The sequence below is a fragment of the Caretta caretta genome, chromosome 10, assembly GCF_965140235.1.
Source record: "Caretta caretta isolate rCarCar2 chromosome 10, rCarCar1.hap1, whole genome shotgun sequence".
In the NCBI taxonomy this organism is placed as follows: Eukaryota; Metazoa; Chordata; order Testudines; family Cheloniidae; genus Caretta; species Caretta caretta.
In genome coordinates, this window is record NC_134215.1 from 18,100,268 (window position 1) to 18,126,708 (window position 26,441).

The 26,441-nt window shown below is 44.7% G+C and overlaps 1 protein-coding gene across 7 annotated transcripts in view; it reads left to right on the plus strand.

Moving 5' to 3' along the window:
• Nucleotides 1-26,441, plus strand: part of SYT17 (synaptotagmin 17) — a 117,520-nt gene that overhangs the window by 23,158 nt on the left and 67,921 nt on the right. For 2 of the 7 annotated variants that reach the window (XM_075132744.1, XM_048866857.2), the window contains exons 2-3: nucleotides 23,929-23,946; nucleotides 25,533-25,681. In XM_075132744.1, the coding sequence (XP_074988845.1) occupies nucleotides 23,929-23,946; nucleotides 25,533-25,681 (167 nt within the window). Of the gene's footprint in view, nucleotides 1-15,346; nucleotides 15,938-19,421; nucleotides 19,643-23,923; nucleotides 23,947-25,532; nucleotides 25,682-26,441 lie in introns of those variants that run through there. The other 5 variants (XM_048866859.2, XM_048866858.2, XM_048866860.2 and 2 more) reach the window with 5 other exon arrangements.

Consider the following 26,441-nt stretch of genomic DNA (forward strand, 5'->3'; position numbering starts at 1 on the left):
ATAATAGGTATAATACTTCTACTGAAGGTTGTAATTAGGCTGAATTAGTATCCATGAAGAACTTTGAGAGCCTTGGATGAAAGGTGCTACTGAAGTGCAAAACATTATTATAGATACAAATCTGGAATTAACGCTTGTGGAGCATGTTGAAATCCTCAGGTGGAAGACACTATTCGAAAGCAAAGTATTATTATTACTGTTTAATTCTTTAAAACATTTTGTGATCCAAACTGTATGGAAGATGCAAAACAAAGTAAGCATCTCTGAAGTAAATTTAATGACAACTGTTTGTTTTATAGATTTAATCCAGGAGTTTCCTGAGGTGTCGCAGGAATCGTACTGGAACACAGATCTGCTGACTCCCAGGCTTGTGCTTTAACCATTAGACCATGCTCATTCATGAAATTCTATGTGTGTGGGGTGTTAGAAATTCTATTTCAATGGGTAGGCAACTGGTATTTCTAGTGATTCCTTCTCATTCTGTAGTAGGGAAGAGGAAGGATTGCTACATTAAGTTGTATTTCCCCTTTTTCCATTTAATAGGTGGAGTTGGAGGGGGGAATACTGCAAACACACACATGGAGTATGGTGCCTGTGTTTGTATTTGAGTTACAGTCACTCAAATGGTGGCAGTAAGCACATCTTAAGCTAGTATGCTCCAGTATCGGTGCTGTAAATGGTATTTTTTTTATATGGGGCAGGATACTGCCTGATAGAGCAGTGGCATGGAGCTTCCCGCTCTCTCGGGAAGTGTCTTGGCACAGAGGCAGCTAAAGAAAGCAGACCAGGATCTGACCATGCTCTTTGCTTCAGGGATCACTCGTGCACACAATTAGTTTACATGAATTGGAGAGGAGAAGTTTAAATTTAAACCCTGCAGCCTGTCAATAAAACTTAGAGACAAGGTGGGTGAGGTAATCTCTTTTATTGGCCCAGCTTCTGTGGGTGAGAGAGACAAGCTTTCAATCTTATACACAGCTCTTCTTCAGGTCTGGGAAACATACTGGCAAATAAATCTGACAGCAGCCTATGGCTCTTTGGAGCGGGTTGGGGGGCAGTGGGTTTGGAATGAAAGAGGCCTTGGGCAAAACCTGTGCACATCCCCAAGGACAAGGATTAATGCTTTCTGAGTCCCTCCTCCTACTCTTACAATGCTACCTGCCCCTGAGGGTATGTCTACTCAGCATTTTGGCCAGAGTGGGAGCAAGTCTTCCAGCCTGGGTCAGCAGACTTTGGGTAGCAGGGCTCATGCTAGTGCTCTAAAACAGCTTTATAGACAGTGCTTTGAAACGGGGGCTCGGGCTGGAAGTTCTTAGGCTTCAGATCCCAAGCCCCACTTCAAAGCACTGTCTGTACAGCTATTCTGGGAGCGCTAGGGCAAGCCCCACTGCCCCAAGTCTGTTAATCTGGTCTGGGAGACTTGCTCTAAAAAGCTGGCTAGACATATTCTGCAAGCCCTCTTCCTGACTGCAAGTTAGGCTGAGCCAATCAGAGCAGTAACAAAACCCAGTGACTTATGTGAGCAACTTCTTAGGCTGTAAGCTCTTAGAGCAAAACCTTGCTCCCACTAAAGTTAACGGAAGGTTTTCCATATATTTCAAAGGGTCCAGGATCAGCTCCGTAGCTGCTAACTATGGAGGGAGCAGAAATGTAAAAAGCTTTCAGAAAATAGCTATAATATAGCCATTTAAAAACCTTGAGAATAGTCCTATTCCCTATTTTATATAGGTTCTTATATCTCCTTCATCAGCGTAGCATCTAAGCTCCTTTCAGTAGTGCATTAAGCAATGTGCCTCATCTGTCAGGTGAGGTGTGTTCTTTCTCTCATCCTTTCCCCAAAGGTACAACTGTGTGTGTGTGTATTTGGGGGGAGGGGGAATTTTTTTTTTTTTTAAAGTTACACACCATTTTCTGTGTGTTAGTCAAAGAAGTGCACCTTGCACCTGGAGCAGAAGATGGTGAGGTTTGTGGTGGTGCCTAGTCCCTGTGGGAGTTCATTCCACAGTCTCAAACTGACCCCTGAGAAAACTGTCTTCTGCACAGACAAGCTTCATCCTTATGGTAAAAGTGCTATTGTGCCAGAGGAGAGGAGTTGTCAGTTATGGTCTCCATCCTGCAACCTTATGTGATCTTCTGGATATGCTGCACCCAGGCCATTGAGTGCCTTTAAGAGCAAGAGCAAGACCTTAAAATGTGACTGTTCTAGTGTGGAAAGTGGAAGTCAGGGGTGATGGGCTCATGGTTGCCCGTGCTGCTGAGATGATGCACTGCAGCATTCTGTATGAGTTGGAGTTTCCGAAGAGCTGATGGCTTCATGCCCAGGTATTTCATATTGCTGTAGTCCAGATGGTAGGTGTTGAAGGTGTGTATAATAAGCCAGGTCATTGCCCATCGTCTTGGAATGGAGTCTCCTAGCCAACCATAGAGGGTAGAAAGCAGCTTCCTTGAGTAATGCTATGTGAAAGGTTAGTGTTGGCAAGGAATCCAGAAGCATCTCAAACTACTGACTGAATTGGCCAGTGCTGGTTGTTTCCGAAGTGGAAATGTGTTATGATACACCCCTGGGACAGCAGTAACATAAAGTTATGGTGCTTTAGGCACATCTGGCGAAAATACTTATTGGTCTGCTGAGTCCCATCCTAAATACTGGGGAAGTGCCGCTTCTTTGTGGCATTAGCTATTGTATTTTGTAGATATTCCCTTGGAAGCCAGACAAACTCAAATTAGAAATAGGGCACAAATTTATAATCGTGAGGGTGGATAACCATTGGAATAAACTACCAAGGGAAGTGATGGATTCTCCATTTCTTGATGTCTTCAGAGCAAAACCAGATGCCTTTCTGGAAGGGCAAAACCGGATGCCTTTCTTAGCCAAACACAAATCACTGGGCTCAGTGTCAGGCTGACTGGGTGAAATGTAATGGCCTGTGATATACAGGAGGCCAAACATTCATAGACATCCTCTGTGAATGTTGATATTTCAGTATAAGAGCATGTAGGCTATGCGAGGAGTGAAGAGGCTGTTGAAAAATAACGTAGCTGCTGTGCACTGAAACGTTCCTCTGAAGTGCTCCTTTGTGAGAGAGCACTCTGAGGAACTCCGTGGGATCTCAGAGCGGTGTCGTGTCAGCCGCAGTGCTCAGACGCCTCAAATACAAAGATTATGTGCAGCTCTAGCAATCACCTGCCTACCAGATGGTTTGAAATTTTTCAATGAGACCCTTGTTAATGTTTCTGTAGTGGGGTAGGCACCCGCTCCTGCCCTTCAGGGCTTAAAACAGCCTGGAGAGGGCTGTGGCTGTGGCGAGAAGCCTGGGCTGATAGGGGAAGGTAGGCTCAGCTGAGGCCATGCCCCAGTCAGGCCCAGCTGGCTCCTATAAGAGGCTGCGAGCCAAGAGTCCAGACAGTTTCCTTCTGCCTGTAGAGGGAGAAGGGCCTGGCTGCAGGGCAGGATGCCTAGATTAGATTAGGGTTGGGTTGGGGAAGGGCCAGAGGGGCTGGGAGCTCTGGCCTCGAAAGCCCCAGGATGCTGGCCTGACTACAGGCTGAATAGGTGCAGGGTTGCAGAGGGGCAGCCCATGGGTATGTAGAGGCAGCAGGTCCTGAACCCCCTTCCCTGTGATGAGTGGCTTATATACTGCAGTCTGCCCCAGAGAGTGGGGCTAGATGGGGCCTGGCAGTAGCCCAGACTGAGGTGGGGTTAGCGGGTGGGGGTTCCCTGGGTGGGGAAACCCCGAACCTGAGAGTGTGGGGGTACTGCCAGGGGGGCCAGCACCCCAGAGAAAGGGGCACCGGGTCCTGGGAGGGACATGGGGGCTGGCAGTAAAGCGGATCACCGGCCTGCAGAGGGCGCTCCGGTGGCTGGACGAGCTAATGCCCGACGACTACCAGCAGGAGGCGCCGCAGGGGTGAGTCCGCACGCTTATAGTTTCCAACACATAATGCACATAGACCAACAATTTTCAATGCTCCTACATTGCCATGAGAAAGAGTTGCCTATATTGTTGCAGTGCAATGTAGCCTTATTGTCAAGCAGCTCTAATTAAGAATTGAAGTATGTATTATTTATTGTCCTGGGGTATGACTACGCTGCACTCTGAGGTGTGATAGACATACTCATGCTAGCTTTGTCTGTGCTATCGTGGCTACACTAGCAGTGCAGGTGCAGCGGGATGGGCTTCAGCACAGGCTGTACGCAGGGGACCCTGGGCACGTACTTGCATTGGGAGCCCATGCTGCTGCAGCTCCACTGCTATGATCAGCTGCGATGGCATGGGTAAAGTTAGCGGATGTATGCCGGCTTGTGACAATCACACCTGGGATTGCAGTGTAGACATACCCTTACGTGTGACGATCCAAAGCCGGCACAGAATTTGCTGCCACATGAACCACAGTGGAAACGAGTGGATGCATTGAAATAAGACTGAAGGAAAGGGGTGGGGGCAGTAAGGCAGGAAATAACATAAAAACAGAAGGAGCTAGAACCTGATCCAGTTAAACTGGTATATATCTGGAATAGCTCAACTGATGTCCCTGAAATTGTCCTGGATTTACATCCATATAACTGGGATTAGAATTACCCTCGATATAGACTTTACTATTTTTTGAGTAGTCTAAATTTTCAAGACTGAAATATTTTGAGTCTCTAACTTTCATAGAAAAATAGATCACATTTGGGTTCTATATTCTGCTTATCTGAAACTTCTCCTACAGTTTCAACTGGATAAAACATTCTTCTGGTCCTGTCCTTAGCTGCTGTTTTGTCCCCTTAATCACCATCCACCTAAGAAATGGCTGCCTTTCAAAGGGTAGTGAAGTGATATTTCTAGAGACAGGGTCCTTGTTACAAGTGCAGGGCTCTTACTGAAGTCAAAGAGAACGCTGTGAACACAGTATTTAACCCTATTTGTGTCTGCTTGTGAAGGGTTTACACAATATTCTATTTGAGTATGTGTTTATCATTAGCAATGAACACTGCTGCCCCTCACTTTCTCATGCTCCCTCCCACCTCTGGTCCCAGCCTCCTCAAACTCAAGGGGTTATTAGGGTTACAGCACAAACAGAGATCAGAGAGTGGAATGCTTCTTCCGAGGTTTATGGGTAGAGGAGCAGAAAGTGTATGTCAGATGGAAAATGTGTTGCTTGAATCAAAGCCTGAAGTCTGGACATAAAGTAGCATGAAAGATAAGTTGAGTTATATGCAGTGTGGGAATGTGTTTGTTGCTTAAGAGTGGCCTGTATGTATATTTTCAGGGGCTCCTATGTTGTGCATTTTCTTTTTCCAGTGATTTGTGTAAATTTGCAGAGGCGGAAGTGGGAAGGGGTTGCTATGAGGATAGGTTTCTTCCTCCAAAATACCTTGATAACCTTTTCGTGGATTCTGGTGCATTCTAAAGGCATGGACACATGATTGTACCCTGGATGCATTAAATGGATTTCTCCCAGCTGTGAGGTGGGTGGGAATTCTATTTCATTCTACTTCATCTAATCGGGCATTCACTTCAGGCAGTTCATTTGAACCAGCGATTTGTTAGCAAGGTTGTTGGATGGTCCCTCCCAGCTAAGGTCCAGGGAAGGGTCTTTACTAATATTAAACTGTCTCTTTTTTTTCCCCTCCCCCCACCCTGTGCGGTATGTGTGTAGTTGCCCATTTCTCACTGATTGGGATATTGGAAGGAGGACTATAGAGTTTGGTTGGGAGTGTGGGAGGACTTGGAGGACGAGATTCAACCTTCACTAAGGAGAAGCTTTGAGAGCTGCTCAGGGGATTTTTATAAAATGTTTTAAAATAAAGACTGCCTTTCTGGGACATGATTTAGTCAAACACCAGTCATTGGGCTCAATATAGGGGTACTTGGGTAAAATTCTGTGGCCTCCAACTAGATGATCTAATGATCCCTCCTGGCTCAAAAATCTAAGAATAAAAGTTCCTTCGGTTAGAAGTTGAGATGACCTTCAACTGCAAAGTTCCATGCCAGATCCAAAGTTTGGAGGCATTTGGATGTGGGATTTTGGTGAGCCTATGATGAAGATGGGGGTTGGCTACAATGTGTCAATTGAAATCTGAACTTTCCAAAAGGTCAGATGTTAAGACACGAGAGTTCAGTTTGGGTCCATCTCCAGTTAAGTTCCATAAGCATCATGAACTGAAGTTTGTACTCCAAAAGAAATTGGCCGATTTCCTTTAACTCTGTTTGTTGTGTTGGCTTCACAGCCTCCTCACCTGTTGAACTTAGTGACATTTGCCTAAGTAAGGATTGAATGAGAACTTCAGGATGTGGTCTCAAATATTTGTTTGACATCAGGCCCATATAAGACAAGGCAGGGTGAAAAAGAAGAGCATACTCAGTGTATCTGTAATTCATACTTGACAAAATTGCAGTCCTTCAGAAAAACAGAGAACAAATTGTTACTGAATATTTCTTATGTCATAGATGTACTGGAGTACAATATTATATAATAGTTATGTCTTTAAAATGTAGTGTTTGTGTTTTATATTTTGCATATCTGCTTGGTAGGACAATAGTGAGACACTAGTAACAGAGTCTGCTAGGAAGACATGAGATGATGATGATAAAAATCTTTGATTATAAATGACTCTTGCTTCTTACCATCTGTTTATTTTTAAAGTAAACTTGTGTGCATCTCCAATATGAGAATGATTTGACGTTGACAACTGATTAATCCTATTAAATGCCCAGAAGCTGGTGAATTTGTAAAGCTCTGGAGCAACATGAGTTAAATCTTCTGTTTTTGGCAATCATGTAATGATTTTTTTCTCATTAAAATTTCTTTTTAATATTCTGCAGCTTAAAATATCTTTTGACAAATTCCCATTTCATAGCTGTGCAGTCCAGGGGTCCAATTATAAAGGCTTTGCTGGGTTGGTTTAAAAATAATTTATACTTAAACATTTTACATGATTTTGCATATAATAAAGTGATTGCCCCATATGAGGCCCTGCCGTTTTATGCTAACCAGTATTTTTAGATCACTATTGGAGTCGAGAAAGTCTGTTTGAGCTAATTAATTCTCTATTCTGTTCCTCTTTTTTGAGTCTGTTTTAATAATAATGATTTTATATGTTCTTATGAATCAGAAAAGAATTATTGAATGACTTATTAAATAGGAATGAATGTGAATTAAACAGAATGAGTTTCTTGTTGCAAGAAATACTTTTCACGTATTTTAGGGGAGAGAAATGTTCTGCTAAGATGAGTCAGCAGTAAGTCTATAATATATAACCAAAAATTCTTCATAGTTACTTTACTGTTTATCCACAAGACTTTAAATGGATGATCTTGAGTGAACTCAATGGGGACAGGTCTGTCCCCTCTTAGATGAATAATACCTACCCTCATTAATCTCTTTTATAGTGCTTTCATCTGTAGATCTCAAAGCACTTCACAATCTCTAATGTATTATCCTCATGATGCCCTGTGAGGTAGAGAAATATTATTACCATTTTACAGATGAGGAACTGAGGCACAGAGCGCTGAGTGAGTTGCGGAAGGTCACGCAAGAAGTCTGTGGCACAACAGGGAATTGAATCAGGTCTCCCACCATCCTAGGCCCTAGCTCTGGACTATCCTTCCCTGTTCTTATGGTGGAAACAGTGACAAAAGATTCTGAAGAGGATAGTCAGTTTTATGGCTAAAGTGGTAGCCTGAGAGTCAGGAGATCTGGATTGTCTGCATGGTGCAGCAAAGGACATCGGAGGGGTGTGATTTGTGAAGCACTCTAATGTGCTGCGTTCTAACTGCCCCCTGTAGCTTGCTGGTATGCTCTAAAAGGAACCTAGTTTCCATTCATGTATTTGCACAGGCTCTGGCTGCCAAATTTCTCCAGGGGCAATCAACCCCTGCTCAGTCCCACGCCCTGCCCCCACTCCACCCCTGCCCCCAAACCCCCACCTTTTCCTACCTCCACTCTACCCCGCCCCTTTGCTGCCTCTTCTCTCCCAGTTCCACCCCCTCCCCTGAGCAAGCCCCATCCCTGCTCCTCCCCCTTCCCTCCCAGCACCTCCCGCACACTGCGGACCAGCTGATATCTAGCAGGCGGGAGGCGCTGGGAGGGAGGGGGAGGAGTTGATCTGCGGTGCCCTCTCTACATTGACTGTTGATAAATTATGGTCAATATCATGTTAGTTAACATGACTCTGCAAAGTCTAGTTCTAACACAACCTAAGGTTCTCGTGAAGACCAGCTCTTAGGAACATGTTCCTTCAAGTATTTGTGTTTTATGTACTTGGTAAAACAATATACAGAACATACTTCCTAAAGGGACATGGTTTAGGAGAGGCTGTGTGCTTTTGGCTGCATTTTCAAACTCTGCTTCAGCATCGTTCAATAACAGTTCTTGACAGATCGTATGTTAAGGACCAAATAGAAAGTGTGTATGAGGGGAAGAGCGTAACTGTGATTCTACAGTGCACGCAAGTACATTATAAATGACAGGCAGTGGGGATCTGAGGTTTTTAGATCAAATTTAGGCCCTTCATCTGGAGATTTAAAGAAAAGAGAAAAATGTGCTTTTACTGATACTGCCAATTAGGGAGCGGACAGGTGGCCTGATAATAATCCAGATGCACTGCAGAAGATGTGGAAGTAGCAGAGGCTGTTTCTGAAGCAAAGCAGAATAGTGCGTTAAAGGGCACAATAAAAGAACAGGAGGAGAGCAGGCAGTCTGGCAGCTAATTCTTTATTATGTTTTAGAGAGGCAAGGAAGATGTGAGGGATGCAAAGGACGCAACAAAAAAGAGAAATGGGTGGGCAGATAATATTAAACTAGAAAGGGATAATGCTGAGGAAAATTACAGAGAAGAACAACAGGGACAAAAGAAATATAAAGAACAGCTGGCTATTACCTTCAGGGTATAAGCAAAGGAGCATGTGAAATGGATCTCGGATCTGGAAGTGTGTGTATTCGCAGGTATAGACGGTGTCATTGAAGTAATTTAGAGACTGTCAAGACAGAAGGCCAGGTGACTTGTGGAACTGGGCTACCCTGTCTTTGCCCTCTAGGCCACCTGTTCAAATCCATCCACTTCAGATCTACTGTCTTCAGTTCAGTCCCCAGTAGGCATCACAAAAGTCACCATCACAATGATCATGGCCCCTCAATTCACAGTTTCAGTACAGAGAGGTCAAGGTTTTGCATGGGCTGTGTAGAGTATTCTGTATTGTAGGGGCTAAGTTGAAGCATGGACTGCCTTAGTTTCTTGCAGAACCCTAGATTCTGGTTCTTGTAGAACCTCAGGATTTGAGGCTGAATCCCCTGGTCATTCTGAGGGATATGGGGGCAACCTCTCCCTGCTCCAAAGGGAGTGAGCTGATGGAAATTCTGTCAGCTATGTGGCAGTTCTCATAGATGGGAACTAGGGAGAAAGGATTGCCCAGTGGTTGGAGCATTAGTCTGGTACTTTGAAGTCCCAGGTTCAATTTCTTGACCTTCCCACGCTTCTTGGATGACTTTGGGCAAGTCACACAGATTATGTCTGCCTAGATTGTGCCAGCCTGCGGCAGGGAGCCTCCCAGCCCAGGTCGATACTTGGACTTCTGTGAGTGCACTAAAAATAGCTGTTTAAACAGTGCTTTGGAATTACAGCTCTAGCTGGAGCTTGGGACAACACCTCCCTCCCTAAGCTTCGGAGCCTGAGCTCCAGCCTAAACTGCAATCTAGACACACCCATTGTCTGTTGACCTGGGCTGGGAATCTCTCTGCTGCAGCCTGTATAGACATACCCATAGTATCTCTGGGCCTCAGTTCCCCATCTGTAAAATGGGGATTACAGTATTTCCTACCTCACAGGGTGTTGTGAAGATAAATACTTTAAAGATTGGGAGGTGCTCAGATACTATGGTAATGGAGGCATATAAATAATAATTGGTAATGGCAGCATATAAATACCTAGGACTGACTTGAAGTAGAAGCTGCAAACACCTGGATACATAAAGGCCAAGTGAGCAGTTGAGGGAGAACTATGCTGGAGTGAAATCCTGCCAGCAGCAGAGCATGTTACTCAATAAACCTCTGGAACGGGGGATATAAATAAGAAGTTAGGCTATGGTGCAGTGAAGCTAGACCTGTCACCATGGCAGAATCAAGCCCTTTAAAGGGCTGCCAAGAGCAGTGGGCAAGCACCATCTCCAATGGTTTGCCATGTTTAAAAAATAGCTAGAGATAGGAGACTTATTTTAAGACCTAATGCTAGCAGATTATTTCAGCAGGCTCAGCAGTAAGGGAACTATGATAAGGGCTCAGCATGGGGAAAAGCAGAGTAAGACCCCCCATCTTATCTTGGACAGACACTTTACTCCCTTACTCTGCCCATTGCTATGTCTATGCATGCTGCCAATACCCCTTGGCGAGATTCAAACGAAGTAGCCAGCTGATTCTCCTCTTTGCCACCTTCAGTTTGACACTCACCTTTTGCAGTTTACTTGTGCTGTTTTGATGGCAGCAGGCTAAAAATTGCTTTCTAGCTTGGGTTTGATAGTACATAAAATATACCAGATATTGTACTATGTTTTAATCACGTCTACTGCTGATTCAGATATGCCTAGTTAACATATGCTATACTAGAGGCAGCATTCGCTACCTTATTGTGATGCGAATTCTGTCTCGAGCACATATTCAGAGATATTCACTCGTGGCTTACTATGGGCCTGATTCTCCATGGAAAATCAGTATCGAATTCATATAGCACCACTGATTTAACTGGAGGTACTCTTGATCTGTGTTCATGCCAATGCAAGTGAGACGAGAATATGGCCAATTGTGTGGAAGTAACTTTTAAAATAGAAAACTTAACGTAGTTTATTTAAAAGTTAAAAATACTGGATTTTCAAGTCTGTATATATTACAGGCACATTCTGTACATGAGAAGGTACAGAGTACATGTTATAAAATATACAGTATGACACATTTCATGCAGCACAGGGAGTCTAAAGGTTATGTTATCATCCTGTGAAATGGAGCTATTTATACTGAATGCTGTAGGAGCTGAGCTTAATCAGCATACCAGCCAAATGCAGACTTGTAATTAAAGTTGACAATAAATACTTATCTACTGTTTAGAACCAATTTATTCTCTGGACTATAACTGTACACATATGTAAAATTCCTCTATCATATCATGAGAGAACCTAATATAGGAACCTTTTAAAGGAGTCAGTCAACCACGGTGAAAAGTTCCTAAATATGGATTCAAATACTTGTGCATATTTTTTAAAACTGGAAATGTCTCAGGATTTTTGACTGCTGCTCATCATCATAGCATTTGGGTACCTTCCACAGAAAATAAACAACACTAGCAAAGTCCCTAATGGATTTCATGGAGTCTCTCCCTTTTTGGGGTCAAACTGTTTATAGTTTATAAGTATATAAAGCACTTGAGAAGACTTTTGCCTAAGTAGGAGCAAGAGGAATAATCCCACAGATTTACAAAATATGACTGTCTCATCTTTTACCTACAAAAGTCTCTCTCTCTTTCCCCAGTCCCATACTTATATTCTTTTAAAAATATACCATGAAAATGCAGGACACCAATACACGTGATGTGCCATTTACATAATGTCACGTGTTCTGGTTTAATGTGACTCACTGCTTGATGGTTTCATGAGTTGAAAACTCTATTTTAAAGATGTAAGCCTTTCTTTACTGTATTGTGATATGGGAAAAACCCCATCTATTCATTTATTGTAAGCCCCATTAGGGTGGCAGTGAATCAAGATGAAAATAGTGAAGCTATTCAGAGTAAAGGCTGACATTTTAAATGCTGAGACTTAGAAATATGTTAGTTGTAGAATAAAAAATTCTATTAAACAAGTAGTAAAAAATTTGAGAAATGCCATGCACCGCAACTTAACTGTGCGCCCAGCACAGCCCAAAACAAGAATAAGAGAGAGAAGTGATTACATTTAAACTATGGGAATTGTGCTTCTAAAACAGGAGCTGTCTTCAGGAGGAAAAGAAATAGTTATTAAAAGAAACCTAGGGCCCCTTGCCAGTGTAGACAGTGAAGGTGTTGCCATTGACTTCAGCGAGAGAAGAAACAAGTCCTTAAATATAAACTTTAGTGCTGAAGTCTCCTATAGCAATGCTGCACCTGAAGGACTCTCTCTCTCTCATTATATAGGGAGCTATAGTGACTCATATATTTATGTTGCCTAAAATGTTAATAATTTCTTTGGAGAGCTCCAGTTCTTCCATAGTTTGCAGCAGGAGATTGAAATGGGGCAGGGTGCTAATCCTGGGGTGAGGGAGTTGCCACTTGAGGTCTCCATGAAAACCCGTTCCAATTGGGCCTAGTTCTAAACAGCTGACAATTACGATTTCCCATCCATGTTGTACTCAGCAAGCGTGCGGGCAGCTCGATGTTCCATCAGCACATAGGCCACCCTAGCGTATCGCTTCAGCCTGCCACATGCAGCTGAAATTCTGGACAAGACCTGAGCAAAATGGTTTTTATCATCTTTCTCCTCTTTCCCCTTCAAAACATCCTTTGGTGCAGAGGAAGGTGCACTGGATTAAGACCCAGAAGACCACGATTTAAAGTCACTACTTCTACAGTCCAATGGCAATAATTCTGTCCCTTCGCAACTCTTATTGAGTAAGGATTGAGAGATTACACTAGCTGGGAATAGGGCCCCTGTATCTAATATGGCAGAGCCAAGTCTCATCCCATTAGCTACACTGTCTCTCAAAATCTGCCATATCTAAGTAATCATCTGTGGTCTGTAATATGGGGCTACTTGTGGATATGTAACCCCCTGTTTCAGTGTGTTTTGCATCCTCCTCCAGGGGCTGGTGCACGGGCAATAACTGTCTAGTCCTGCTGCCTGTTGTTGTGGTTCCAGTAGCAAAGATCTGTCCAGGGTCCAGTGCAAATTCCTGCAAGGGTGTACCAGGGCTCGGCTGGAGAGCTTCACAGGGAACCACAGGCAGGAGACTTAAATTAGAGCTTCCCTAAGCCAAGGCCATAATTTGGGATGTGCAAAGGTAGCACTCAAGAAGCACAGCCCAAAATCCGGCACAAAATGCCCCACCTTGTTGCTGGAGAGCAACAGTAAGGTGCTTTCCTTTGCAAGACAATGACCCAGATAGGCATAGAGAAGTCTGGCCCTTAGTTTCAGTGGGAGCAGGATGAGAGCCTTAGGCACTGTCTGCAAAGCCTCCAACCACTATGGGCACAGAGAGCAGAACTCTAGAGAGCTCTGATATAGTTCTTGCATGTGGTAGCATGCTTGCTGCCTTCCAAGTCATGAACGTGGCCAAAAGTAAAGTTTTAACAATATAGATTATTCCACATTTGTCTCTTCTCATCTCCATTTAGCACAATTTTTGAAGAACTGCAAGGCATTTCTCTGTCACAGCCAGTTCAACGTGTAAAATGCTACCCGATCAGAATGGTGTAACTCTGCAAGGTAGCAGAGAATCAGACCCCTAATATTAAACTTGATTTCTCATGCTCTTTTTCCTTTACAAACTTCTGATTTGTAATTCAGCAGTAGGGCAGGATGAAACCAATGTACGATCCCTGATGTTGGGGGTCATACTTGATGGGGGTCAAAGTAAGAGTTCAAATGCAGTTTCATTTTTGACAACACTGAAATTGCCTGATGGAGAAGGAGGAAAGGATTTCTGACATGCTGTTGGATATTGTTTTCATTTTAGGTAAACTATGCCGTTTATATATCACCATTGAGGAAACAGCACTGAGCTAAATGGTTAAAGCTGTCTAAACTCTTTGGTCATGTCATGTCCTATAAAATAAAAATCCTTTACATCATGAGAAGTGTGCATGCTAAACTTCAGTCAAATGATTTTGAAATATTTGAAATATTAAACAACCGCAGGTGTGCCCTCCCCCCCCCCCCCCCGGGGCGTTACAATGAAAACACTAAATCAACCTAAACGACAATAGGATTATTAGTATTATTGTAACTACAATAGACTAGACTGATGACTAAATGAGAGTTCTCTGTTAAGACTTATCCTTCTCCACTCCCATCCCAATTAGTTTTAAGTCTAGTTGAGCACCTCATATGTCCTTGTTTTTCGTGGCTTGCTTTCTAGTTAGTTATAGTCTGTTTAGGAACATCAGACTTGCCATAATAGATCAGATCATTGGTCCATGTAGTCTGATATCCTGCCTCCAGCAATAGCCTTCGTCAGACAGTAAAAAAAAAAAAATCCTAGTAAGGTATTATATGCAATGTTAGGCTAAAAATTCCTTCCTTATATGATATGATCTTTAAGATTTTGTTATCCTTATTCTATCTCGTGAACTAATGTTCATAAAATTATCCAGTTCTTTTAAAGATCCAGTCACAATGCATGGTTTGGATGTTTCTGTTACAATTAATTCTACAGTTTAGTCCTTGTTGATTCAATCCTTGTTTTTTGAAGGGGTACAGCAATAATAATGCAGGTTGCTGGTGTCAAATAGTACACCTATGAAAATGATATAAAACTCATATTTAGCTACATTCACTTCCACTAAGACCTGTTAGTTAATTGCACTAGATAAGGTTTTACTAGCCCTGTAGTGTACTGCACTCTACCAGCATGTGATATGGGTGTGTTATGAAGCCAGTCTAATCCAGATAGAGTTGTGTCCTCTCAGTTGATTCGTAAGCTTCGGAAATGTTTTCCAGTTCCCTGAAGTTTTTCACTTTGTCCTCTGGATGTCGCTGTTCTGCTTTTCCGCACAAGACCTGTTGCAATTGCAGCTTTGACACTTGCATTCCGCTTCCAAAGGAACCTGCGCTCCGCCCCGTAATGCAAACACATGCAATCTACAGACGAGTCGTCTTCATTTATTAATGAATTCTTTTCATTAGCTCTACCAATTAACAATACCACTTTCCCCAAATTAAAAAACGCAATCAACCTATTGCGGAACAGCTGTAGTGAAATACTTCTTCTAAACCCTTTGTAAGAGGGGGAAAGGCGTAATTAATGCCCGCTTTAATTATAAAAATAGAAATGAGAGGTGCATGCTGGCAAATCAAAGGGTTATTAAGGTGATGGTTCTTTCAGTATCTTACACGGCAAAATGTACATTGCAGTGCCCTCTACTCATACTTATGTCAGCTTCCTTGTGTACATGAAATGACCGTGTGCACTGCACATTGACAGCATTCTCTATAGATGGTGGTAGGTACCCTCGGTATGATTTATTGCAGGTCCTTCTGGAAACTCATCATGAAAGAGTATCCTTCAATACACCATTCCCTTTCAATATATAAATATCTAACCTGGTCACACATAATTTGAAATAAGAGCAAGGTTTTTGGTTTGCGGGTGGAAAATGATCACCAATAGGTTTCAGACACGTTTTGCTTCTTGTTCTGTGACAAAAAGGACCCTCCTACATGTTGCTGTTTCAAAGTCTCTTGTCCATCTGGTTGCAGACAGATGGATGATGCTGTTTGCAGGAGATACTTCCCCCGGATTCAGCCTCAGGCTTTAAGTTGGAAAAACAAATCCAAGGAGAGATGCACTGAGAGAGGGGAATCCAGATCTCTGGAAGTGCAAAGTCTGCTGCAGCTGCTGCCTAAGAGGGGGAAATTCACCACCAGCCTACCATAGGGAAGAAGGAAAAGCGGGAAATCAATCATGCAGCAAGTGACAGGCTGACAGAACACATCCCTCGCAGCACAGAGAGCCTGAGAACCCAGAAAACCATACAAGAAATATTAGAAACAAACGAAATAATCAACACCTCTGTGCTTAAAAAAAAATACGGGGAAAGAATCCTTGATCATTATGGAGAGGCAGTGAGCAGCAAGGGGGAGAAGGAATGAACAGTGCTCATCTAGCAAACAAGTCACGTCTTTTTGTTGTTGTTGAGGGCAAAGGGGAGAGAGACGCCATGCTCAGGCTGTGCTGGGAACTAATGTGATACCTAGTGAAGATGGCGTATATACAGGTAGGTCTGAACAGCACTGGGGAGGAAATGTCCTCGTTATCTGGGGAGGGAGGACCACAGGGGACCTGGGTCTGCTCTAACCTGGTTTAGACTCAACTGAATTTATTCGTTGTATGTTCATCCAGCCCAGGTTCGTGATTCCCTCTCCCACTTAATGGGAAACTTGAGAGTTAGTTACAGAAAAGGTCAAGTTCTCTAGTGACAGATGCAACCTGTAGCATTATTATTGGTTCTGATTTTTTGCATTCAATGGTAATATTTGCTTCTAATGTATTTAGAAACAAGAACTGTGGCTTACTGGCGGTTGACAATCCCGAGTAGGGTTACAAAACAATCTCTTCCCAGATAAGTTTGGGGGTAATTGTACTTGTGACTAGACCTTAATTTAAAAAAGTAAATAAAAGAAATTGAAAGCATCCCTTCTAGCTATGTGTTGGGTGCATGTCCTTTTAAGGTTGTGTTGGTACAAATCAGTAAAACAAAAGGAAACTAACATCGTGTGTGTGTGTGAGTGAGTGAATGTACTAGTGAGATTCTGTGGGTATGAGACACTTGCATTCATTCAGACATACACATTGTGCATGTGTGATTGTTGGTATCTCTGTGTGATTATCTTTGTGTGTAGCTGTTGTTTATGTGTATGAATGTCTGCATATATGTGTGTGGATGAGACAAATGTTTGATGCCTTATAGCACTGTGTGGGCAACTGTGCCCTGCTGCACTTCCTGGTGCTTCTCTATGTGCCATGATCCATCTGTTAACTCCAGGGTTCCGTTTCTGGGTCTGAGTTTGGTGTGTGAGCAAGAGCAGGCTGGGAGATGGGAGTCAGAACAGCGAGGGGTGCTCTAGCAACGACCCCAGCCCCCATCCATAGTGTTACCATGGATACTTCTCCTAATTGCTGAGCTGAGGGGAGCTTGCAGCTGCTGGACAGCAGGTGGAGATCCAGGCAGAGCAGGCCCTGGGGATGCAAATGGAGGGGGCTTGGGACTCAGCCAGAAGGGCATGAAAGGGCAGAGCTTCCTGATATTGTTGGCTAACCATGTGACTCGTAGCCTGCAATCCTGTGAAATGCCAGCATGGAAGTGCTCCTCGGGAGGTCATGTGGGGCCTTGAGAACCACATTTATATGTAGCCCCCTTCATCCGTGAGCACTGAAAGGAGGACTCCTCCAAAGTGACAACTCTTTACACAATGACAGGTTTCAGAGGAACAGCCGTGTTAGTCTGTATTCGCAAAAAGAAAAGGAGTACTTGTGGCACCTTAGAGACTAACCAATTTATTTGAGCATGAGCTTTCGTGAGCTACAGCTCACTTCATCAGATGTTTACCGTGGAAACTGCAGCAGACTGCTGCAGTTTCCACAGTAAACATCTGATGAAGTGAGCTGTAGCTCACGAAAGCTCATGCTCAAATAAATTGGTTAGTCTCTAAGGTGCCACAAGTACTCCTTTTCTTTACACAATGTGCATGATAATAAAGTTGGGCCATTTCCTGCACAAATCCAGGTGAGAGAACCTGGATTTGTGCAGGAAATGGCCCAACTTTATTATCATGCACATTGTGTAAAGAGTTGTCACTTTGGATGGGCTATCACCAGCAGGAGAGTGAATTTGTGTGGGGGGGTGGAGGGTGAGAAAACCTGGATTTGTGCTGGAAATGGCCCACCTGATGATCACTTTAGATAAGCTATTACCAGCAGGACAGTGGGGTGGGAGGAGGTATTTTTTCATATTCTCTGTGTATAAATAAAGTCTGCTGCAGTTTCCACGGCATGCATCCGATGAAGTGAGCTGTAGCTCACGAAAGCTCATGCTCAAATAAATTGGTTAGTCTCTAAGGTGCCACAAGTACTCCTTTTCTTTTTGCGAATACAGACTAACACGGCTGTTACTCTGAAATCAGTGATCTCTGTGAATCTAAAACCTAGGGGTCTACTCTACACACACTCCCTGGGATCTTTGGGCCCGTCTGTCTGTGCATCCACAACACCCACATGGAGTCCCCATGCAAAGGTCAAAATGGGGCTAGCCTAACACAGAGGAGACTGAAAAGGGGGTCCTAACTTGCATATGTGACACCCTCCCATTCGGGCACCCCTGCAAACAGCCTGTACTGTGATTGTTCCCTCAGTAATTATATGCCCCTTCCTACTACACACAGTGTGTAAATTTCCTAGAGTACATTCTGCATTGTAATAATGAGTATGGCTAATCCAAGTGTTTAAAAATCATGAGTCAGGTTCCCCTAGACAATTGAGAGATTATAAGTATAATAAATGTTGGGTTCTTTTTATTTGCCTTCTGGCATTTAGGAATCAGGTTTTCAAGCATTTCTCGACAGCCCCTAGGGCTAGAAACTTACTTTAAAACGAACAGCAATGAAAGTAGTGATTCTCAGGCACTAACAGGAGAGCAGCAGCTGGAGGGGCTGAAGGAAGCTGAAGTGAGCGATGTGGTGGAGGATCCCCCAGCACCTAACATGCAACAGAGCCTACGGAACTGCCTGTCACCAACATGTGCTAGGGGCTTGGGACCAGTCAGGTAATGTGTGAAACCCTGGAGTTAGCAGCACTGGCTCAAGGTCTTTTTACTATGTGACAGGCTCCCGGTGAGTTCCCGCGTGGCATTACATGCAGGATTCGCCCCACCAGTGCATAAGTTCTGGGGATTTCCCCAGCCCATCGCACACGTTAGCAGACTGGCAGCACATGTTGGTGGCAGGTGCTTCCATCGGCTCTGTGGCACGTGTAGGTGCCAGGGGATCCCTCCCCCATCGCACGGCATCAGCTTCCTTCGGCCCCTCACTCCTTTTCCACCCTGAGCTCCCATCCTGTGCAGCAGGCAGAGTCACAGGCCAGATTTACAGGCCTGCCCCTGACCCAAGAGCTCCCCCGCTTCTCGCCCCCTTTACCAGGCGCGGCGTCTCACCATGCCCAGCGCCTGCCCAGGCTCCACGGGCTCTGCGAACTTCAGCGGGACTGGGAGCCTCCGCGGCAGCCTCCCTCCACCCCCTGGCGGCTCCCCGGGGCGGCAGCACCAGCCGCCGCCCCCTGGCGGGGCCGGTCCCCTCTGGGCTCCAGCTGCCCAGGGCGCAGGGGGCGCTGCTGGGTCCGGGGCTATGCCCCAGTCGCTCTCCGTGGCGGCCCAGGCGCTGAGTGCGGCGTCCCCGGGGGAAGGCGTCGGGCTCCGGCTGGGTCTTGTTTTGCGCCACGTGTTGCTGGCCGGAGGGGGTGACGGTCCGGGCCGCGGGCTGGGAGGCTCGAAGCTCGGGAAGGCTGCCCCGAGAGAGGCGAAGGGCGACCCCGGGAAGAGGGAGGGTGGCGGCCGCGGCTGCCCAAGCTGGGGAAATTCACCCCGAGCCATGCCCAGGAGGGTGCAGCGGGTGACAGGCTGCCAGAGCCGAGCCCATCCCTCCCCTCCCCGCCCCGCGCGGCACAGGGAGCCCGGGGCCCCCGGCACAACCTGCCCGAAATCCCAGAGAACCAGACCGCGTCCCCCCCCCCCGCCCCGCGCCGGGCTCGGGAAGCGCTGGGGAGGAGGCGCCGAGAGGCAGCGAGCAGCCGGGGGAGCGGGGATGGCCAGTGCTCCTCTCGCACACAAGTCGCGTCTTTTTGTGCTGTTGAGGGCAAAGGGGAGAGAGACGCCGTGCTCGGGCTGTGCTGGGAACTAATGTGATACCTAGTGAAGATGGCGTATATACAGGTAGGTCTGGACAGCACTGGGGAGGCGATGTCCTCTTTGCCGGGGTGGGGACCGCAGGGAGACCGGGTCTGCCCTAACCTGGGTGAGCGCTCACCTCAATTTACTAGCTGCGTGTTAATCCAGCCCGGGCTAGTGATTTCCCCCTCCCGCTTAACGGTAAACCGGGGTGTGCGAGTGAGGTAGTTGCCGAAAAGGTGAAGCTCTCCCGTGACATACACAAGCCTTGAGGCACGAGTGGTTCGGTTTTTTGCATTTGTTTAATAGCAGCGGTCAGCCGACGCCTCTCGATTCAGACCAGGACGGTGGGTTGTTGGAAACACTGTGGAGTCGTACAGGAGAAGGGTTTGGGGGACTCTTGCCTGTGGTTGGAACTCCCCTCCTTCTTAAGAATGAATCCGAACATCCCCTTTTGTGCTTGTTTGTGTGAACTTGTGTGTTTGTGCATCTGACTGATGGCGTATGTATGGGCCTGACTGTGTTTGTGTCTATGGAGGGGGTTGTATGTATAGGGTGTGTGTGTGTGTGTGTGTGTATTTAGGTGTGCTTATGTTTGTGCGCGTGTGTGTCTATGTATAGGATTGTGCGTGGTCTGTGCGTGTGAATGTCAGCATATATGTGAGTTCTTGTGTGTGTGAGAGGTTTGTGATGCCTTCGTGCAGAGTTGCATATACAAGGCACAAAGAGAAGCAGAGCAACAATTGTGGCAGCTGCCTCTGCTTCTGTTCTATTGCATGTTCAGCGATCCAGCTGTAGACTGCTTGTTCCCTGTCTAGGACTGAATTCAGAGTAGGAGCAAGAGCGGGCAGGGAGATGGGAGTAGGAGCAGCCAGCGGTCCTTTACCAACTCCTCCCCCATCCATCCAGCTGGCATCACCATGGATGCTGCTCCTGAGTTGAGTTTAGGTGGCTGCTGCTGAGGGAGGAGGACTAGGCAGGGCAGCCTCTGGAAGAGGCCTGGGAGGCTCAGGAATCAGTCAGCCAGAAGGTAATGAAAGGGCACAGAGCTTCCCCCAGAGTGTGAGATGACCTTGCTAATCACACTCCTGTGAAACACCAGCAGGGATGGAATGTGCCCCTCACACTGTCACGTGGACCCTTGAGAACGCAGGCTCAGAAACCCCACCTACGTGAGACACCTTCCCCCTACCGTGGAAGCCTAGAAGTGGGGACTCCCACACATATGGGAATCCTTGCAGAGATTGAAACGGGGGCTCTCACACCAATAAAGGGACCTGCTGTGGACACAGACACAGGGACTCTCACCCCAATGTGGTATACTGACATATTACCATCAACTATGAACTTCAAAACAGGGACCCACTCAACTTGCTCAAGGCCATGAAAACCAGCACTCACTTAAAGCTGTCCTTACTTTCCGGGGCTGTTGGGAGCTAGATGGGCAGGGGGCCTTGAGCCCCAAGGTTTGTCACTACTCCCAGCCCGGCCTGTCCATCGTGTAATTGTGCCAGGGTAGAAGGAGCTCTTTGGTGGATAGGCTGTTGTGTATATGAGACCCTAATGCTGTAAACTGGGTCCATGGTGTATAATTAAAAATGTAATTTCACCTGCTCCCCTGAATGAGTTTTGATACCCATGGTTTTATGGTTTAAAAACTCCTGGAAGATGTTAGCCAGGAAATCTGGCTTCTTATCTGAGCTCTGCCAATGACTTGGTTTGGTTCTCCACTGCCTTGCATAGTCACTGACAGTGACATCTGTGCACAGTGGATGTAAAATGCTGTTGGGTAAGTCACCCTCTCTGTGACTCAGTTTCTCATCTCTGAAATGACAATGACAATAGTGACCTACCTCCCAGGGGTGTACTGACTGCAAATTAGTTAATATTTAAAAAGTGCTTTGAGATCCTGGGATGAAAGATACTATGGTGATCCAAAGCCCAGTGAAGTCAGTAGGGATCTTTGAATTGATTTCACTGGGCTTTAGATCAGGCTTTGTGTGTGTGTGAAGTATTACGATTTATTGTTTCAAAAGTACATAAGTGACTTAAGAGCACGCGGCTCATTGGCTTTCACTGGGAGTTGTGTTCCTAAGCCAGGCTCTTTTGAAAATGCCACCCTTAATGTTCTTTGCCCTCTATCTGTAATATCAGTGGTGTAGTACTGGAGCCCTGTCATCCCCAACTGACCAAAGTGTACAGAAGTAGAGGGGACATGTATATGTCCATACATGCATGTATGTAAGTATATTCATGCTAGAAAAAGCGAGCCCTGGCTGTGCAATATCACCCGCCTTAAAAATGCTGGTCACACTTGATTTGGAGGATGCAGGGAACAGCTAAGCACAGCAGCATATGGGGCACAGGGAGTGTAAGGGTAAAGATAACAAAAACAGCCCCACGTATGGCAGATCCTGGAAACCAAGGTAGCAAGGAACAGCTGTCAGCAAGGTCATCAAGCAGCAATGACTGTGCAAGGGCCCCAAGGCCACCCTACACATACAATGTGTTGTTTTGTGATGGGGGTTTGTTTATGGCACCCAAATGGATTATGCTCCTGGGTTGAAGAGTTGATCTTAGGGTGACCAGATGTCCTGGTTTTTATAGGGACAGTCCTGATTTTTGGGTCTTTTTCTTATATAGGCTCCTATTACCCCCCCACCTCCTGTCCTGTTTTTTCACATTTGCTGACTGGTCACCCTAGTTGACCTTGAATGGGCAGATCTGGTACAATAAGCCTAGGCTCAGCAGCTGTAACTTGAGTGGTATTCCTTTTGCATTCCCAGTGGACTAGGCCAATGTCATGGCTGCCTCTATGTGCTGGGTTTGTTCTAGTGTCCATGTTCTTAAACTTCAACTGAGCTTACCCAGCACCTGCTGGCAGTCACATCATTTGTGCTCTATAAACCTTTGTCATTCCCCCAGAGCTAGTCCCCCTGTTGCATGTGACTGGCATGAACACAGACAGCTGTTTGTGTTTGCTTTTATTTCATGGATCTGTGCATTTATGTATTTTATGGCACTGGCTGTTCATTTGCTTCTGCTGTGCTATGGTGATTAGTTCCTGCCTGTTGTAGTCTCTGTCGTCACTCCTGTGTGCCTGGCTAGGGTTTCTGCGGGAGTTTGAGCACACAGTCAGGATGGAACTCCAGTTACTTTATGATGGAGTCTGTGGGTAGCATTGCTCATGCTCCTGGGGTCCTGGCTGCCCAAGGACCTGTTTTATTTTAAAGCAGATCTAGGTTGTTTTACTTGATGCTTCTCTTGCACGACTGATACATTTTAGCCAGGTGGATTGTCTGATACAGGCCTGCCTGGAATTACCACACCCCACTCCCTCATGCCACATGGCCTTTTCTTACACTACATGCTGGGCTGTTTGGCTGCAGGGCATGAATCCAATGGACCCGGTTTAATGCAGAATAGGAATTTTAGTGCAGGCTTGGAATAAGCCACACCAGTTTTGTGTGGACCTTAGTATGTAAATTGGGGGATGATAGAACCCTGGGGTTTTTAAAAATGATTTTTGGGTATAGCCATATCAAAATACAGCACTTTTGTCCTTGCAAACCTTACCTCATACAGGTGGCGGAATTTTCACTAAGCAATGGTCTGTGAGAACGTGGCGATGGATGTTTGTGTTAAAATGCTTTCTATGGAAGCCATTGTAGAGCTAAATTTAATCTAATCTAATCTAGTTTCTTTTTTAAAAGTTGTATTGTCTATGTTTTCCATAGAGTATAGCCAATAGAAGCTTTTGGGAGAGCAAGCCCCTTAAGAAATGGGAGTACTCAAAAATTAGTGTCCACTTCTGAAACTATTGGTCTTAATATCTCTGGAGTTGCAACCATTTTTGCCAGAACTGAACTGAGATCAGGGTCTCTATTACCAGGAGCTCGCAGTGTATCTATGACCAGGATGTGGTTTGCTACTGATGCAGTAAATACAGTAGTTGTAGAAATGAAGTAATTTCCTAGGGACACATGAAGAGTGTGGTTGCACATGATGTCTCCTGGGAGGGGGATGGTAGCAGAAGCAATACATACGTTTCTCTTGCTGTAAACAGGGGTGAGTGAGAGTGGTGGGATCCTCCTAGGGAAGGGTGAGCAGCAGGAAGGGAAGGGGAGAAGACGACATTGTTGCTCCTTCAGGAGATTCTTCCCCCTCCCCTAAAATTAAGTAGGACAAGCTTGGGAAATAACATGTCCTGAGAAATTAAAGAAATTGTTCTCTGGCTGGTGCTAATTTAGAGTTATTTGAGCATTGCTAAACTGGTTTTGTCTTTTTCATTTTGTTCCCCTTTGCTTCATCATGGATATCTAAAAGGACAGTTGGAACCGATAAATGAGGTGAGTTAATCTGATGATTCATTCCCTATTCTGTCTCATCTCATCGTCCAGAGGAGATTGTCCTGCATTTTCTGAATGTTTTCTAATGCCATAGGTATAAATGGTATGCCAGATTCCTTGCTTTGTGGCTTTTCTGATTTCTGGGGTTCATTTATAGAAAAATTAATCTTTTCGTATACCAGGAAAATTCAGTTTTTTATAGGTGTGGAATAAAAATTTGTTTTACTATCAATCTGCTACTGTCCTCTGCAGCCCTGTGCTCCCAGTGAAGGCCTCCCAGTGAGTGCCGACTGCTTCCTTGTACAGGCAGTGTTGAACACTGCAAACATGATGCAATTCAATAATTTCTAGTACAATTTTAAAAAGGCTATTCTCAAATTTTGACTTTGTGAGGGTTTCATAATGCATTCTGGGTTTTCACCTATCACTGAGTACAGATAGCTAGAATCTGTCTGTCTGTGTCCCATGTACTGCTCTGCGAGCCTTCTTACAAACACTTTCTTCTCCCCCCACCCCCTTACCTGGGAAAGGTGGGTAGGGGTGGATGGGGAATGAGCAGAACCCTGGCTTCATGCCTCCTTCCCTCTCTCTCCAGTGCACCAGCAAGCTGAGCTTAGAGGGTGTGGTGGGAGTGGGGTAGTTATTTGTCGTTGGTATAAGCCACCAGCAAGTTTATACCCTCTTGAAGCAAGGGGGAGAAGGAAGGGAACTGTGGCTTCCTCAGACAGTTCCTTTCTTGGGATATACTTCTCCCTTGCTATAAATGTATACACTTAGCCTGTGTATATTTATATGTTACGCTATAATGTTATAAACATATATACACAGGCTAAGTGTATACATTAACCTGTGTACATTATTACATATATATATATATATAATGTGTGTGCATGTAATAAATGTAATAGCACTGTTAGGGAGTTACTACTGCCACCATACAAAATTCTGTTCTCCGGGGCACTTCTACACTCACCGAGGGCAAATAACGTTTTTTAAAAAAATCATTAGCTTTTTCAATAAATTAATCATCATAGTAAGAGTCAGGCAAGATTTTGTACCTAGGCTGATACATTTTGCTGACAAATTTGAGGCTGTAATACTGCATGTATGGAGCATATGAATATCATATGGTTACATGCCTACAGTATTAAAATACCTTCATATTGTTGTGTTAGGTTTTTTCAGCTGTGCAACAACTTGTGAAATTAAATTGAGGTCTTCAGTTTTTTCTTCTCTCTGCCATGCATTTGTTGATATATTAATTTGTTAATGTAGGTGAAATAATGGGCATGTTTCTGCTCTAGCATATTGTTATGACATAGTGTTTTGTAAATCACTCTCTCGCCCACGTACATAATAATTCTATAAAAGAAAATACCTGCAGTGAATGTTTATTTCCCTGCCTAGTTATGGCTTCAGTGAGATTGTGCCAGTAACTGCACGGCACTTGTCTGTTTATATAAATGGAATAAATATAGTTCCAAATGTTCTGCTGCAGAGACACAAAACATAAATACAGCTGAGTGTTATTTCTCACCGATGATCTACTGTTTGTAATCTTATTCTTTGGTTTCCAATGGCCTCAGGGTCTGCTCTCTAGACTCTTGGATCTCTTGCTGTGCAGATGGACTTGTAGAAATTGTTGTCAGAAGTGTTTTGACTGTAGCTGTTGTCAGTCGAGCGAAGATGAAGTTGAAATCCTGGGACCTTTTCCTGCACAGACGCCAGCCTGGCTGTAAGTTTAGATGTGCATATTAAGCAAATGTTATCTCCAGTTTATAGCAGGGTGACAAAGGTAATGTTATTTTGGCTGTGGTGAGGGCATAAACATGAGGCCATAAGAATCCAAAAATGCCACACACCTGGCTAATGGCATACATACAATAAGAGATTGGTGGGAAGAGTCGGTGTTAGGAGTGGGAACAGTGCATATAACTATATAAAGCGTGCATATAACTGCAGCAAAGCTAAACAACATGTCCTGCTAATTCAGGTAGCTGGAGTCTTTGAAATATAGCTACCCCAATTCTTAAGTCAGAAACTATCCTGCAAGCCAACACAGCAAGTTGGTAATTGACCTAGCTTTGTATTCCATGCTGAGAACAATACATTTCATTTGAATTTTTGTTGAATCTCTAAATTGGACTGTTTATTTTGAGCACTTTAGCCCTTTGATTGCTGTAATTTTCCAGACTGCCAGTCAAGTGACTACATAGGAGGACCTATATTTATTATTTTATTATTACTTAGAGCATGCACTGTATTTTATGAACACATAACAGACAAGGTTCCTATCAGAGGAGCTTATGATCTGCCTTAACCATAGATAGACATACAGTATGTAATACACCAGATAACTGTTCAGACAAATTGGGGTTCACGCACAGGCCCTAATTCGGCAATTTGTTGCATGTTGGTGAGCCCATGCAGAGCCCCATTGAAAATGGCTGAAATCACACTTAACTTTAGCTATTTCCAGGATAAATCTGTATTCT